This window comes from Dipteris shenzhenensis, chromosome 6 (assembly GCF_047967505.1).
Source record: "Dipteris shenzhenensis isolate YYH24624 ecotype China chromosome 6, Dip_SZ_1.0, whole genome shotgun sequence".
Taxonomy (NCBI): Eukaryota; Viridiplantae; Streptophyta; class Polypodiopsida; order Gleicheniales; family Dipteridaceae; genus Dipteris; species Dipteris shenzhenensis.
The window spans coordinates 58709365-58726448 of NC_141601.1; the positions used below are offsets into that span (position 1 = coordinate 58709365).

The following is a 17084-nucleotide window of genomic DNA, read 5'->3' on the forward strand; positions in this document are numbered from 1 at the left end:
GAATTGATTTGGCCAACTGAACTTAAAATAAGAGCTATGGGCCCTTTTTGTAGAATTGTACTAAAATTAGCAATTTTTAATTGAACCACTCTTTTGGCCCCCCTATTGCACACTTTGGCCCTAGGAATCAATTGCCTAGTGACTGGGTGCACATTCACTATTTCCAAGGGCCCACTAGAGAATTTTAATTACCCTAGTCCCGCCCGATGGCCGGACCCTCACGCCTTAGAGGCTCAAGGCAGTCACGTGCAAATTACGGGAGTCACAAATTAAAAGTCCCATAATTTCATGTCCTCGTGACAGAGTCTCCTCTTGAAAGAAGGCAAACGTCCTTTTTGCCTACAAACCAAAACAAAAAGGAATAATAGCAATGGAAAAATCAAAAGCAAATGAAATAACCAAAGCTGAAATAGAAAAATAACCAAATAACCAAATCTGAAAGATAGGCTACAGCCAACAATGCCATCAACAGATCAACCAACTCTGAAATGGGAGCGACCCAACAGACCAACCAAACTTGAAAGGACAGCGTAGCAATGCCGCCAACAAGTCAACCAACAATGAATATGTATCTGTAGAGCCATGGTAACAAATACATAATACATTGCACATAAGATGCATCAAAACCAAGTGGCTAGCACACCAATCATAGAGGCCCTCATGGCGAAGATACTGTCAGCAGCTTGTACCTCGGGTGAAACAAAATGCAACACCAAGTGTCCTCTAGATATATGAGTGGGTCTGTACAACAGAAATGGAAGCACTAACTCCCCCCCTGTGCATCGGGTAATGCTACAGACACCTGGTGCTCTGCTGAACTTAAATGAGTACCCGCAAAGTGGTCTCCAACTGGAAAGCCTCAAGATAAAGTTGTAACACCTGAGTAGTATCTGTCGACTCATCCTCCTCCATCCACTTCGCATGCAATGACGTATAATTACAAAATTTCACCAAATAGCGTCGTGCAACTTACCTTCTACTTTCCTTTCCCTATGTGCTAGAATCTGCTTGGGTACAAGGATCTCATCCAAGTCTTCCACCTCTGGCTGGATCTCCGAAGGCAAATCCATAGGCACATCACCTTGAAAAGGCTTAAGGAGACTCATATGGAAAGCATTGTGAATCTTCCAATAATCAAGTAACTATAAGCGAAGCTACGTCATTAATCTCTTGAGTTACCTTGAAAGGCCCATAGTACCTCATACTTAGCTTAGGTAATAGCCGAGTACGACCCCATGTACTTTTCAAGCTTGCTTTCTGAAAACACAGCAAGACATAATCACCTTCCTTGATGACAACGTCACGCCTGTGCTTGTCTGTTGCCTTTTTCTGCTTCTCCTGAGACTTCTGCAATGGATGTTTCATCTTCTGATAAGCTATGTCCAAGCTCTCCACATACCTATCTTTTGTTTGCAAGATGGGTGGAATCTTACGTCGGCCTTCCACTATCTCAAATGGAGCTTTACCTGTGGAAGAATGTACCGTGTTATTGTAAGAACTTTTCCCACTGTGACTGGTGCTCCAAAACATTGCATTTCAGCAAATCTAGAGCTGTGGAATTAGCCGCCTCCGATTGCCCATTGGTTTGTCGATGAAAAGCAGAAGAAAATATGAGAGTAGTGTCCATATTCTCAAAAATTCCCCGCCAAAACAAGCTAGTGATGCGCGGGTCTCTATCACTTAGAATGGACTTGCATACCATGGTACTTGAAGATATTCTGCATGAACAACTTCGTCATATGATCTGCCCCAATCTTCTTCCGTACATGAATGAAGTGCGCTTGCTTGCTGAAGCGTCCATATTCCATCATTACCTGTAGGTGTCCTCGGCAAATCAAAAATAAAATCCATGGCTATGCTCTCCCATGGTCCATTGGGTTTGGGCAAATAGCGTAAAGGTGGTAGGATCCACTTAATTACAGCATACACAGTAAATTGACAAGTAAATATGCACCACAAAACAAATCACAGGGGAGCTAGAGCGCTCCTACTGAGAAACAAAGACACCGATTGTCCCTAAATGTTGGCGCCCCTTGCGGTATTTATTTAACATTCATTTGTTGAAGCCAAGCGGCTGATTACAAAGGTCTTTGGGAAGCTGCACCACAGGCAAACCAACGCCCGCAGACTCCCCATCCAGCCCATCTTGTAATTCCCCTGCTCAACTTCAAACGGTGAACGGCATCTAATCGCTAGACAATCTTGTATCCTCAGCCAACCAAAGCATGCAACAGAGACCCTAATAGCATCCGCTGTCTGAACCACTCCTGCAATCGCACAACCAAGTGCCCAACTAGCCAAACACGGCTGAACAGCTGCAAGACAAAGCCCTCAATAGTTGAACTCTGGTGCAATCAAACAACCAAACACTTCCCAACGTGTTGCCTCAATTTATAGCCTTCTTGGCCACTGCCCAACAGCATAAATCAACCCTTCTTTGCAAGGAAAGAAATCCAGATGCAATAACTAGCTAGCAACCAATGAGGAAATGGCAAAAGTAGGCAAAGACAAGCCTTCTTCTACCCGGAATCCACAGAAGAAAGGTCACCCTGGCTGGAAAGCCCTAGATCATGCGGAGATAAGCTCATTCTGCTCTGGCACAGCCTCAAAAGCAGTTTAGAAGTGAACACACACGCTTGGAAAGTTACCAAAGTCAGCTGGTACAGCTCGGAAGCCTCCAGAAATCAAATCACAATCTTCCCTGCATAGCGTGGACACCCTAGAAACAAATCACAATTTCCCTAGGACAGCCTGGAAACTGCTGAAAACAGATCGCAATTCTTGTAATAGAACCAGAACATGACGCAATCACTTAGCACATCTCAGAGGACCTGGAAATAAAATCGCAATTTGCAGACGACACTCTGGTAGAAATCGCAATCTGCAATAGGCTCTGGATGTGATGCATTTTCTTCCGGCAGGCCCTGGATGCATTGGTACTGGCCTTGGCTGATGACGATGTCCTCTGGCAGGCTCTGGAAGCTCCTGGTAAAATGTGATTTTATTCTAGCAGCACCTGGTAGGCTCTGGCAGCTCACAACTGATGATCTGGCTCCTTCTGGAACTGATTTGGCCAATTGAACCCAAAATAAGAGCTTTGGGCCCTTTTTTAAGTCCTGTGCTAAAATTAGTAATTTTTAATTGCACTACTCTTTTGGCCCCACTGTTGCACACTTTGGCCCTAGGAATTAATTGCCTAGTAAGTGGGGGCACATTCACTATTTCCAAGGGCCCACTAGAGAATTTTAATTCCCCAAGTCCCCTCCCATGGCCGAACCCTCGCGCCTGAGAGGCTCAAGGCAGTTGTGCAAATTACGGGAGACACAAATCAAAAATCCCATAATTTCACGTCCTCGTTACATAAATCTATAGTATAAGGTACAACAGAATTAGTAACCGAAGCTTGGCAGAGTGATAACTCTCTGGTGGGTTGCAGAGTATCTTGTATCTATGTTCATCAAGCTATCTCGCGCTGCGGTGGGGAACACGGTCTTCTCGCTCTCTTAACTCTTCGAGTTATGTCTCGCGCATGTGGTCTCTGCGTCCCTCTGTTGGTGGGCTGCTAATCTTTCAGTGGACAGCCACCAGAGGTGCCCTTGCATGCACCAGATATGCCTTTGCATGGATTTGGGATGGGAAATGCCCAACAACCCGCAAATTTGCAGCAAAATCCCTCGCAAGGGAATAATTTTCAGTTTGTGCATCAAGGAAAGTAGTCCTACCCTCAGCGTGTGATGCAACGAGGTTGTTTTGGCAATGGATCATTTTTCCAGGCCATGGTGGGACAGCCCATGGGAGGAACGGGTATGCCAGGCCCTCAGAATGTTCCATTTCAGCCCTGTATGCAGCCGGTACATGATGGGAGGTATGATGCAGCCCAAGAATGCAAATGTAATGTATGCCAACATGGGAATGCAAACAGGGATGCTTGGTATGCAAGGTGGTTCCTTGGGACCCCTGCAAATGTCTGGTATGGGACCTGGCATCGGTAATCCCAGTATGGGAACTGGAACTAATGTACCTGGAATGATGCAGTCCCCATACTTGCAGCCACCAGTGTATGACAATCTGGCGCCTAACTGCAAATTAAAGGACTTCAAAGAAGGTGGGGCAGCGGTCAAGTTTGAGACTTTCAGTGGGATGCAGGACCGGTTGAAAGCTTTGATGTATTTGCAACAGTTTGATGCTGCGTACACCGGAGGTAACTTCACTGAGAGCTCAAAAATCAGAAAGGCTGGTAATGCTCTTCAATGGTGGACTAATTTACTTTTGCAAGGAAAAGCTCTCTCGACATGGGTTGAGTTTAAGCAGTTGTTTTCAGCGGCATGGCTGACCACCACATTTGAAGTGGACATTATGACTCAGTGGCATCAGCTTAATGCAGAGGGTTGCAGAAATTTGGATGAATACAACAAGAAATTTTGGGTTGCCTTGTTACCTGTCAGTTCTTATCGTCGGATTTCCTTCTCTGAGCAGATTGAGAGATACTACTGTGGATTGCCTAAAGAGATCAGGGATTATTGCACAAAAACACAGGTGACAAATCTGTCCCAACTCATAGAGAATGCAAATACAGCATATGCTTTGATGCAGGGATGGATCAGTGGGTTTAAAAACATCTCGGGAAGCAAAGGTAATGCCAGGGAAGATTTTAAAAAGGCTAAGCGGTTCGAAAAACCGGCAAATTCAGCCTTCTGCACTAGGAGAACTAGATACTGCAAGACCAGATTCTTTATTCTTTTTTTCAGATGCAATTCTTTTCCTGCGTTCAGAGATATCATGCCCAGGTTTCTTGCAATAGTTGCATCTCTTCTTCTTCTTGTTATTCCCCGAAGAAGACGCACCATGGGAGTGACCAGCATGTGAATGAGGAGGTTTACTACCTGAAAGCTTGCCTTTGCCTTATTTTTATGTAGGGCAGCAAAGGCTTGATCACTAGCCATAGGAGCATTGCGATTTGCACGGCTTTGTTCCTCCTGAAGTAGAAGAGCAACCAGCTTGTCAAAAGAATAATGGTTGGCATTGCTACCTGCAACCAACGTCAATGTATTAGCAAAGCCTTGATAAGAGTAAGGCAACCCATCAAGGGTATTAGAAACAAGCCAAGAATCAGGCATCACCTCATCAATATTAGCCAATTGCTCTTTCAAATCCTTCACATTGGTAAGATAGGCATCCATATTACTACCCTTTTCAAGCTTCAAGTCCTTTAACTGCTTGCGGAGATAGGCAACCCTCGCCTCATTTCGCACTTGATATGAGGATGCAAGCTGATCCCATGCTTGCTCAGCTGTCTTGCAAGACTGCATATGAGGGATAATAACCCTTTTAACGGAAAGAGCAATTAAGGCATGTGCTTTGGCATCACAATCATCCCACTAAAGTTGCTCCTGTGTAGGAGGCAAAGTACCTGTAGTAGAAGATGCAATTGCTCCAGAAGTAGCATGAGAGACCCGTCACCTGAAGAACCCGAAGGAGTATCTGTTGTACGAGAGGTAGTAGGTGGAGCACCGGAAGTTGCATTACCTGTAGGCCTAGCCTCAGAGCCTGAAACAATGTGCCATAAGTTCTTGGCAACCAATACATGCTCCATCATGTATGACCACATGGGGTAATTTGTGTCACAAGCTTGTATTTAGCCCCAAGCATCCCAAATAAATCATCCTTATTGCTAGCCATTGTGCCAAAAAATGCAAACCAAAAGAACCAATCTGACAATGCAAATGAGAGGAGGGCAACCTCTCTAAATCAGTGGTAAAATTCTGCTCAAGCTTGAAAGCTTATCACTGCAAAAGGCTCTGCTGTCCCAAGGTGTACCTATTGCAAAAAATCCCCGAAAGGCAACACGAGGCCTTCCAAGGCAACACGGGGCCTTTCCAAAATGCAAATGAAGCAGAAATTGGAAAGAACAAATGCAACAACGGCTTACTCAATGATGTAGCCCGAAAAGACAGCAGTGAAAAGGCTTTGAATGTGAGCGCATGGATTCATCCTTGAAGGAGAGGTGAAAATGAGAGCAAATGGCCATGAGAAATGCCAAGAGAGGGCTGGAAATGAGAATTACAGCAAGAGAAAGTGCTTCACGAGGAGGAGAGCACTTGGAAATGAGAGGAGAGTGATTCAATGGAGGGGTATTCGCATCCCGAGGCAAAGGGAAGCCAAAAGAGAAGGAATGGGCTCAAGGAGAGACCTTCGGGTCGCTTCGGCTTGCAATCCTCAAACTGAAAACAATCAAGGAGCTGTCCAATATAATTGGACTGAGACATCATGATACCCCCCTCAACATGAGCAAACTGAATGCCCAAATAATAATGGAGCCGTGCCATGTCTGACATGTCAAAAATCTGCTGCAAATCAGCCTTGAAAGCTGCAATTTGCTGAGTATCTGGGCCCGTGATGAGCATATCATCCACATCTAAAATCAGCACTTAAAAATTAGATCCACTCCCACGGACATAAAGAGTGGGTTCTGTGGGACTATTCTGAAAACCAAGGGATAGTAAGTGTGCATGAATTTTGGCATACCATGCCATGGGTGCCTGCTTCAAAGGATAGTAAGTGTGCATGAATTTTGGCATACCATGCCTTGGGTGCCTGCTTCAAACCATAAAGGGCTTTTCTAAGCTGGCATACCTTATTTTCAGAATTAACAACCTCAAATCCTGGAGGTTGTGTGACATAGACTTCTTCCTGCAGATCCCCATGAAGAAAAGCGGTCTTGATGTCAAGTCGGTGCACTTGCCAATGATGATGGGCTGCAATGGCAATGACACATTTAATGGTAGTAATCCTGGATGTGGGAGCAAATGTCTCCTCAAAGTCAATGCCTTGTTGTTGGGCATACCCTTTTGCAACAAGACGGGCTTTGTATCGATCTATGCTGCCATCAGATTTTGTTGACCCACTGCGTTCCAATGGCATGCTTGCCAGGAGGGAGATCTACTAATTCCCATGTGTCATTTTTGGCAATAGATTGTAACTCAGCTTTCATTGTATCCATCCACTCTTTGCTGTCAAAAGCATCTTTATGGCACAGAGGCTCTTCATTGCAAGCTGTAGCAAGGAGTGCAAACTCAAGAAAGTGACCATGCTGTCTGTTCCCCGATCTTGTCCGGACAGCAAAAGGCTGATCGTGTTTGTTGTCCCTCAATGTATCAAGAAGCCATCTGGGAACTTGTCTTTGCTGTCTATTGACAGCTCTTTCTTCAATGACTGCATCATGAGTAGTGGGATCATTTTGTGCCGGAAGAGAAACCTGCAAATCAGCATGAGGTTGTGGCTGATTATTGCTTAGTGGAGGGCCTGCAGGAGGCTCATGTTGCTGGTCAAAATCCTCTTGTGATGATGGCAGAGGTAACCAAGATTCAAAGGCATCAAACATGTCAACATCTGGCTTTTCTTTGCAGTCCACAAGAGGAGAAGCTGAATGTTCAGCAAAGATCACATCTCTACTGACAATAATCTTCCCAGTATTTGGTTGATATAACCGATACCCTCTGCTCTCTTGGCTGTAACCAATAAATATGCATTTGATTGCCTTGTCATCAAGCTTATGTCTCAGCTGAGATGGTACATGAACATATGCAAGAGACCCAAAAACTCTCATATGTGAAAGTGAAGGCTTCCTGCCTTTCCATGCTTCATAAGGTGTAATAGTCTTCAATGCCCGTGTAGGTGATCTATTCAGCACATAGTTGGCACACATTACTGCATCAAGCCAAAATTTATTGGGCAAAGACTTGGCCTTAAGCATGCATCTGGCCATCTCCATTGTGGACCTGTTTTTCCTTTCAAAAACAGGATTCTGCTGAGGAGTGTAAGGAGTAATGCATGAGTGAATAATGCCCCGTGAAGACAGAAATGCATCAAACTCCTTTGACATATACTCTCCCCCCCTATCTGTGTTGAGGGTGACAAGCTTGCATCCCGATTCATTCTCAACCATATTCAGCCATCTCTGAAAGCATAAGAAAACTTCAGATTTGGCCTTTAAAGGATATAACCAGCAATATCTTGTGAAATCATCAATGAGAGTCATGAAATACTTATACCCCCCAATGGCATTTCTCCTCATTGGGCCACAGACATCACTGTGTACTAGCTGCAATTTCCTTTGTGAGAGTTTTGGACAATTCTTTTGAAAAGGAAATCGATGCATCTTACCCAAAAGACAACCCTCATTCACATGTTTGGAAACTTTGAGAGTCTGAGGTACATCATTTGCCATCTGCTGTGAATGTAGCTTTGCAAGAGCTCTATAATTGAGATGGCCCATTCTCTCATGCCAAAGATGACTTTCAGCAAGCTGTGAATCTGAAATAGCCAATGCTTCAATAGAAAGTGCAGCTGAATGATGATCAAGGTGATAAAGCCCTTTTTGCAAAGTGCCAGTGAGAACTATGGCATTGTCATCACGAAGATAATAAACTAGACATCTGTAGCCATAAAAAATCACTCTGAAACCTGAAGTAGCAATTGCTGAAATTGAAATCAAGTTGACTTCAATGCCAGGCACAAAAAGAACATTTGTCAAAGTGACAGGATGGCTTGAAATGGATGTGAGCTGCACATCTCCAACTCCTTTTACAGCATATGAAGCATTATTAGCACACGTAACAGTCCCCCATCGAGGTGCATCAGCTAAAGAATGAAACAAATGTCTGCAAGAAGTGACATGCTTGGAAGCACCACTATCAAAGTACCAGGACGTACCAAGACTGAGCATCATTAGCAGTAAAGAATGCATCAGCTTTGGATGGATGAAATGAGCAATGGACAGCCCATGCCCAATCATCCTGAAGAGCATGTGCATGTGAAGCATCTTCTGGCTCATGGGATTCAATAGCATGAGAGGCATTAACTGTCCATCCTGCTTTCTTTTTCTCTGAGGCAATGCGCTTCCTGCATTCTGAAATGTCATGTCCAGGCCTGCATTCTAAAATGTCATGTCCAGGCTTGCGACAATAGTTGCATCTTTTCTTCTTTACCTTATCTGCTGTATGTTTAGATGCATGGGAGGAATCGCAGCTTTGCGCAGATTTTGGCTTGCCCATAGGCTTGGAAGCCTTGCCTCTTCCTGTCTGCTGTGAAGCAAATGCATGATTAGGAATAGTGGCTTGTCTATTAGCTCTACTTTGCTCTTCCTGCAAAAGCAAAGTAACTAGCTGATCAAAAGAATAGTGGTCTTGATTACCCATGGCCACTAATCGAAGGGTTGTAGCAAACCCTTGATATGTATCTGACAATCCATTCAATGTGGTACTAACAAGCTATGAATTTGGCACCACCTCATCAATGTTGGCAAGCTGTTCCATGAGGTCCTTGACCTTTGTCAAGTATGCATCCATTGACTCACCTTCATTCATACTGACTTTCTGTAATTGCCTTCTGAAATATGCAACACGAGCTTCATTGCGAATCTGATAGAGAGAAGCCAATTTATCTCAAGCATCCTTTGCTGTCTTGCAAGACCGGATGTGTGGAATAATGATTCTCTTGCATGATAAGGCAATGCATGAATGTGCATTTGCATCTCTTGCATCCCATCTTGACCGTTCTTGAGTTGGAAGAGCAGCAGCAGGAGTGCTAGAGGAAGAGGCATCAGGAGGAGTACCCCCTGCAGAGGAACCAGCAGTAGAGGCAACTTGTGTAGCATTGGCTGGCCTCAGATCAGCCCCAGAAACAATATTCCACAAATGCTTTGCAACAAGAATATGTTTCATGAGATAAGACCACATCGGATAGTTGGTGCCATCCAGCTTATCATCTTCACGAAGAACTCCAAATAAATCTTGATTGTTCCCAGCCATAGCAAATGTGATACCGTGAAAAGACCTGAAAAACCAAAAGCCTCAAGGCTATCACTGCAAAGAGCTGGCTGTCCAAAAATGACAGCAAATATCTGCAAATTTCTGGCGCAAATCAAAGGGCAAATGCCGATCTGAGCCAAATGTGATTGTGGCAGGCAATGTTCACTGCAAAAACAGCAAATCTGGCAAAAGCCCCAAATTAATTGAGGGCAAATAGGCCAAAAAGAGGGCAAATGCAGAAAAGCCCCAAATTTTGCTGAAATTTTTGCAAAGGTGACCCAATGAAGGATAATCTGACTCAATGTCCTGCAAAAGTGACTCAATGTCTGATAATCTGACCCAATGTATAGCCTCAAGGCTTTGAACTGAAAAAGTATGATTTACTGTCCCAAACACCAGCTGAAATTTAGCTCCCAACACAAAAGTCCCAAATTTTGTTGACCTGAGTGATGATGTGGCACAATGTGACAGTCCTGAACCTGAAATTAACTGAAAACTTCAATTTTTGGAAAGATTTCGGTTGTCAACCTTGTCCAAAATATTGTATTGACAGGTTGAAGGTCCAGATGTCAAAAGCCCTAAATTTTCCTGTTGGAAATTAGGGTTTGACAGTCAAATACTGTCCAAAAACAGTAAAAGACTGCAAATATTGATTGTGTATTATCTTCTGGTCCCCTGAGCATAAAGCTGAGACTAAAAAGACCTCAGTAGATAGAATATAACAGGCCATGAAGCTGATGCAGCAGATTGAATTGCAAAAACGACTGGAGCGTAACTGGAAATGCGCTTAGGCACCTCGAAATAAGTGCGTAACTGCAGGTGTTTTGTGTGGGGATCTGAACAGGTCGCGATAGCAGAACGACTCCTGCAGACGACTGTGAAGAGGTGACTGAAGGTTCACGGAAGGTGGGGGCCTGGATTCACTGAAGCGTGGCTTGAACTAGGCGTCTACTGAAGGGAAGTACAAAAGTGATGACTGATGGCCACAGTACTGTGTAGAACCTCGAAACTGCTGCAGCTAGAGCCTACGAGGAGGCGCCTCAGTGTGGGAATAGCAAAGAGATGCTTGGTGGCGACGAAAGAGCTCAAGAAGCCTTGGACAGCAAACATAGGGAACGTACGGTGATCCGTACGTATCTGTACGGACAGTACGGAAAAAGGAGGCGCCGGAAGCAGATCTCGCTCTGATACCATTGAAGGGTCAATGAGAGTGAAAGGAGCACGTACAAGGTACAAAGTACAAAGGTCGATGAGAAACGCCATCACGTCAAAACTAAGATAATGATAAATCTAAGTACAAGGTACTTGTACCTAGACCTAGGACTAAGTGTCCTAGGTGTCACATAGGACTAAGTGTCCTATGTGGCATAAAAGGCACTAACACTACAAGTGCCTACATTTATGCCTACAAGGCACATACCATGGCCTATAGGGCATCACTAGAACCACGAGAAGATGGCCGACATTTTCTGCTTTGCAAGGCCATTTTGTTACGGAGTATATGGCACTGTGCATTGGTGCATGATACCCCAGGGTGCTAAAAACTCAGAAAATGTTTGGGATAAGTACTCACCCCCCCTATTAGTGCGGAGGGTCAAGAGTGTTTCCCCGCTCTCATACTCTACGAAGGCAAGAAAATGTTGGAGCTAGAGAAGACATCTAACTTCAATTACATGGGATAAATTGGTAAAGTCATCCAGAAAAGTAACAAAGTAGTAGTAGCCCCCAAGTGATAGTGTCCGCATCGGCCCTGTATGAGATTCAACTTCCTAGATGCACCACGGGTCCCATCTTTTGGAAATGGGAAGTGCATCTTTCCCAATAAGCAGTCCCCACAAACATGTTTTATAATTGCATGCATGGGTGGGAGATCTAGCACCACGTCCTTTGAATGCTTCTTCACCAAACTATTAAGTTTAGATGTCCCAATCTCTCATGCCAAACGTGAGTTTCAAAGATATCACGGTGATACAGCTCGCTGTCAAGTGTCCTAGAGAGTACAATATAGTTATCGTACTGGTTATCATACACGGCACAATGATTACCATAAGAAAGGAACTTTGAAGCCATATGTGGAGGTGGATGAAGTAGAATCACAAAACTTCCACCACTGTCACTGTATCACGTGACAGTGATGTGACCAGCACCTCACCTACATCAATTTCTGGTACGTTGGGGCAGATTTGTACAGCATTTTTGCAGGACAGCTTATTGGCAAGACACCTTGTTTTAGACTATCCCATGTGGTCGTACTTGGTGCACCACCTGTTGCTGTCCAAAAGCTTTTGCTACTTCATCTACCATTGTTGCTCCAGTGCCTGCCATAGTACCTCCCACACCAAACAAATTCGTCAGGATCAACGAGATCCACAAGCACATTCGGTTAATATGATGAATAGCAAATGGGAGTTTTCTCAAAATGTGACCAAATAGGCTAATGTCATGGCAAATCTAAGAAATGTGACTCAGAAGCCCCAAGTGTTGCCTGTGCTAGGCAAGGCCACTGCAAAAATCAGCAAATCTGGCCAAATCCTCAAATTTGGAGAGGGCAAATATGCCAAAACAGGGCAAATCTGTAAATGCCCCAATTTTCACAGCAATTTTGCAAATGTGACTGCAATATGCGAAGTCGGCATGAACTAGGCAATGCAATCACAAATTCTCAAAAGTCTCAAAGTACACCTGAAATCACCAAACACACTTCTGCAACAGCAAATGGGGCCGAACTGCAAGAAAAACAAGCTGTTTGGAGCTATAAGGATGTCCAAAGTCACCAAAAAGTGTACGAACATGTACACGGAGGCTATACGGACAGTTCGTTGTCAAAATCGCAGAATCTGAGAACTCGCAAAAAACTTCGAAACAGGACTTGAAAATGTCAGAAAACAGTCCTAGGACTATTTTTTAGCTTCAAAGATAGATTTCTACAGTTGAGACTGCAAGCTGGGCTTCCTCTTGGCGATGGTTTACTGGCTAGAGCTCCGAAACTGTTGTTTCCAGCAGATAGAAGCAGCAATGATAACAAATTGGCCAGAACTGGCCTGGAAAGCAGTCATGGGACTGTGCAAAGCGGTCTCAGGGGCTGAATTTGCAAGTGGGTATAAAAACGAGCTTAAACAAAAAAACACGCTGCTAATCTTGAAAACGAGCTGTTGGTAGCAAGGGGAGAAGCAGGTTGGAGCAAGAAATCCTGGGGCTAGCAATGGAGTGGAATGGAATGCAAGGACGCAGACAACAAGATGAAGAAACACAAAGTACTTGCAAATGGATAATGAGAAAGTACAAGTGGTGGCCAATATAGGCCCCAAAGTCAATTGACCAATGAAGTCAATCTGAGGGTTGACTGATCCTAACTGGCCTACAAGGCTATACCAGGGCTAAGTGCTAACAAAGAGGATGGAACTAGGCATGAGAGTCTTACCACTTGTATGGCTCCTATGTGGATCCTGCTTGCTAAAGGCTCCCCCTTGATGCATTAGCTTAGAGGACCGAGATGAGCATGGCTCAATAGCATTTGGTTATTGATATTCTTCAAAGACATTGGAACACACGGCAGTCATCTCATGCTTTATTCATTTGTGATCTTCCTCTCAGTCTCTCTTTTCTAGCTGTCTAGGTTTCTTGGAGGATACACTAGGCATCTCTAGCTCCCATATCAATGGGATCAAAATCATGTGATGCATCTGCCTTCTCGTCTCGTAGGCCATCTTGGTTGTTTGTAGTCGTGATCAAAACTTTCTGTTTTCTTTTCTTTTGAGGCATTGCAGCTACTCCCATGTTATCCTAGACATTACACCGCATATAGGTTCTCTTTGCTACTATTGGTCCTGGGTGGGAGAGTCTCCTTTGGTATTTTGACCACACTATTTTATTTTTTGGTCTCATAGACCATTTTGGTCTGTTGTAGAGACATATTACTAATGTGTTTGTGTGTGTGTGTGTGTTTGTGCGCGCGCGCTCCTTCTACCTTTGGTTTTGTTTTGAAAAATTGTCAATATGTGATATTGGATATATTTGAGTCTTTTGAAATTGTATTTGCACGTGTTTTTAGGACACTCGTATTCATTGCATGCATTTAAGGCGCTTTTCTGTACACTTTTATTCCTGTAAGACATTTGTCCCCACAGCTGTACAAATTACATCTTCCGAGTGTATGTGGACTCTTTTCCATCTTCCATGTGTGTATGGGACACTACTACACATATGATCTCTAGAAGTAATGTGTACTCTCATGTATATATAACACAGTGCAACCCTTATGACTGGGCAGGGTCCATTTGAGCCTTCATGCCCAAGGTTGATCCTCTTGTAAAATCCAGCATTTTGCCATAAACATGAAATGCGTATTTGCGATGCATCCTTTGATCGTTTTCCTTGTGGTTTGCTGTTGTTTGTTATTCACGTCCTTTTCCGGGTACCAGCATGCCTCTGTCTCATTTCCCGTTTAATATTTGGTTTTGGTCACTAGACTATACTTGTAAAGGTGATGGGGTTTGTTCGCACAATGAGGATCACAGTTTGTGTCGCCCCCTCATACAATAGTATGAGAAGTTTAAGGAGGGCCCTAAAGGAAATGTGCTGTGATTAATGTCTGATTTTCAGAGGTGCATTTCCATACGACCCCCCCTCTCCCTGTCTGTGGCTGTTTTAAAGAGTTGCCACTTTAATAGTTTCGATGTTGGCTTAAAGTAGAAGACTCACTGTTGACCTTGCAATTCAATTAACTCCTCTTTACTTAACTACTCTTTTTTAAAGTTACATTGTTTGGAGGTAATTCTGCTCTTAAAACTAATAAGTATTGGAAGAACAGTTAAATTAAGTTTTACTGTGTTTTGGAAAAAGGAGTCCTGTGGTCTTTGAGTTGAAGGATAAATGGTAGATGTACTTTTTGTTATTAATATCAATATCTGAAGGCCATGTGAAGTAATTCTATGTAATTTTTCTTAACCTTTAAGTCATGTTACCTGATATCACATTTACTATGCAGGTTTCCAATTGTCATGATTCTGTCATATATATTCTGGCTCCGTTGAAATATGCATCAGTTTATGGATGTTCAGACTCTATTGTTGTTCTGGGAGCTGTTGGAAAGGTGAAGAGCACCTGAGATTTTTTTTTCCACATCAATGCGGTTCTCTGTCTCATTTATGTTTCACCCAGTTAAGAAATGAGTTTTCTGGAACGGTGATTATATTACCACGGGGGTTGTGCTTTTTGCTTGGAATACCTGACCTACTTTTTGGTCACTGATAACGTGGCTTGGAATTACATATCATGTTGTCTATTCTATAATGTTCATAGTTTTTTTCATTTGATATGGAATGTGTTCTTTGGTCATGGGAGCTCCAATCCTAGTGTCATGGCTTAGTCTGCCCTTTCCATACAGACCTATATACATGCATGTATGCATCCTTGGAGGTAGCCATGAGATGTATAAACATGCATGCAAATCCATTGGTGTGGGACTCGCATATTTTTTGCATGTTCTCAGTGTAGGAGATGTTGGCTCAGACATGGTTGAGAGAGTAGGCTTGAGGATGGCTAAGTTACTGAGTCTATGGCTAAGTAATGGTTCTGCTGCTAGCTTTTCCCTCATGGCCTTGTGGGTTATGTAGGAGAATGAAGCTTCGACTCTATAACATTCATAAGTTCTGGTGATTAGAAAATATAGCTTTTTTGCTAGGTCTTGTTTCATAAACGTGCATATGGATAGACATTTGTACATACATGCCCATTCCATGCATCCTTGGAGGTACACAGGTACGGACTCATGTATGCACATGTAAACTTTTTACTCACTATTATTCGTTGCTATTGTCATATCTGTCCCCTGATGGGACAATTCCGCCCTTTCTTTTTGGGCATTTGTACTTAGATGACCTATTTTTACTTCCTATGACCCTCATGGTTGCTATACGACACATTTTTGGCCAATACATATACCTTTCAAGCTGTGCCAAGGTTGGAGATAATCGGTGATGTCCAGCGTATGGTGGATAATGACTTTTCTCAGATACGTTCTGCATGCTCCTTGTAATGCAAATCCAGAATAGCATCCATAGATAACCATCTTTGCTATAAAATTTTTAATGCCCTTTGCGATTACGTGTCTAAAACTTAGAAACATCAGGAGTTCATCTACTTTAGGTACTTGTTTATTTTAGTTTAGTTTTGTTCATGAGACGAAACATAGAGGGAGGCAACAACAGCAGATACAACTCACACTTGATGATATGAACAAACGCAGCAGCCGGAGTGGCCTCTAGGTGGATAGCACTGCCACACAAAAGCAAGCCACCAAGGCCTCTACACAAGCGGCTTCGACTTCCACATTGACCCCCCCTCTGCCTCCACATTGGTCTCCACATCATCACCATCACTAGTGACATCACTCGTCACCTACCTCAGCCCTTGGGGGAGCAGCACCATTGTCCCCGACCTTGGTAACGCCGACATGAGAGGTGATAGCGTCACCAGTGGGACTTGGGTTTGCCCCATATGCCTCCTTCCTATCACCGCTACCTCTCAGCCAGCCACCCTTCCCTTCATCATCGGGTCTTGCCACGGCCACACTTCAATGGCCCCATCACCCTCCTTTGTCGCCCACCGCTCAGCTCACCTATCCCACACTCCAGCCACCCACTATTCAGCCCCACCCCAGCTCGTTTAGAGTTCCAGGGGCCCGACTTCCCCAAAGCCACCCCACCCGATGCTTGGGAGAACGAGAACCTCTCGGTGGAGTAACATATGTTCGATCACGAGAGGTTGAGCTGACCCTCTCGCTGAGGAGTAGGCCCCGTTTTGCCCAAGAGCTGGCTTGCATCATAGAGGAGCAAGGGGGGCTCATCCATGGGCTCAGACATGATATTATGCAGCTTAGAGAGGAGGTGGTCACCCTGAGGACAGCACCACTGGGTGCCCTAGTGACTGTAGAAGCTTAGATAGCCACGATGCAATCGCCATGGAGGAGACATGTACGTGGGTGGATATGGCGAATTGGGCACTTGTAAAGGCAACCGTTTCGGCCACTATCTTGGACTAGAAGCTTGTGACCACTACTTTGGGGGTCTTAGAGCATGCGATTGATGGGGCCTGGTGAGTGGGGAGAGATCGCAATTGGGATCAGCCACTTGTCATTCGATTCCGTAACACCCAGGCGAGACTAGCAGCGCTCCGATGTAGATCAACCCTACGGGACCATCTAGGGATATCTATGGATGAGGACCAGACACCTCTACGGATTGAAGAGCATCGTGCCCTTTTGCAGCAGCAAGT

The 17084-nt window shown here is 44.2% G+C and overlaps 1 protein-coding gene across 4 annotated transcripts in view; it reads left to right on the forward strand.

Annotated features, from left to right (window-relative positions):
* LOC147901425 (Tubulin binding cofactor C domain-containing protein) overlaps window positions 1-17084 on the forward strand; it is a 90910-nt gene that overhangs the window by 49964 nt on the left and 23862 nt on the right. For all 4 annotated transcript variants that reach the window (XR_015541109.1, XR_015541110.1, XR_015541111.1 and 1 more), the window contains exon 4: window positions 14797-14901. Coding sequence is in view for 1 of the 4 variants with exons in the window: in XM_087375408.1 (XP_087231534.1) it covers window positions 14797-14901 (105 nt within the window). In the remaining 3 variants the exon portion in view is untranslated. The remainder of the gene's footprint in view (window positions 1-14796; window positions 14902-17084) is intronic.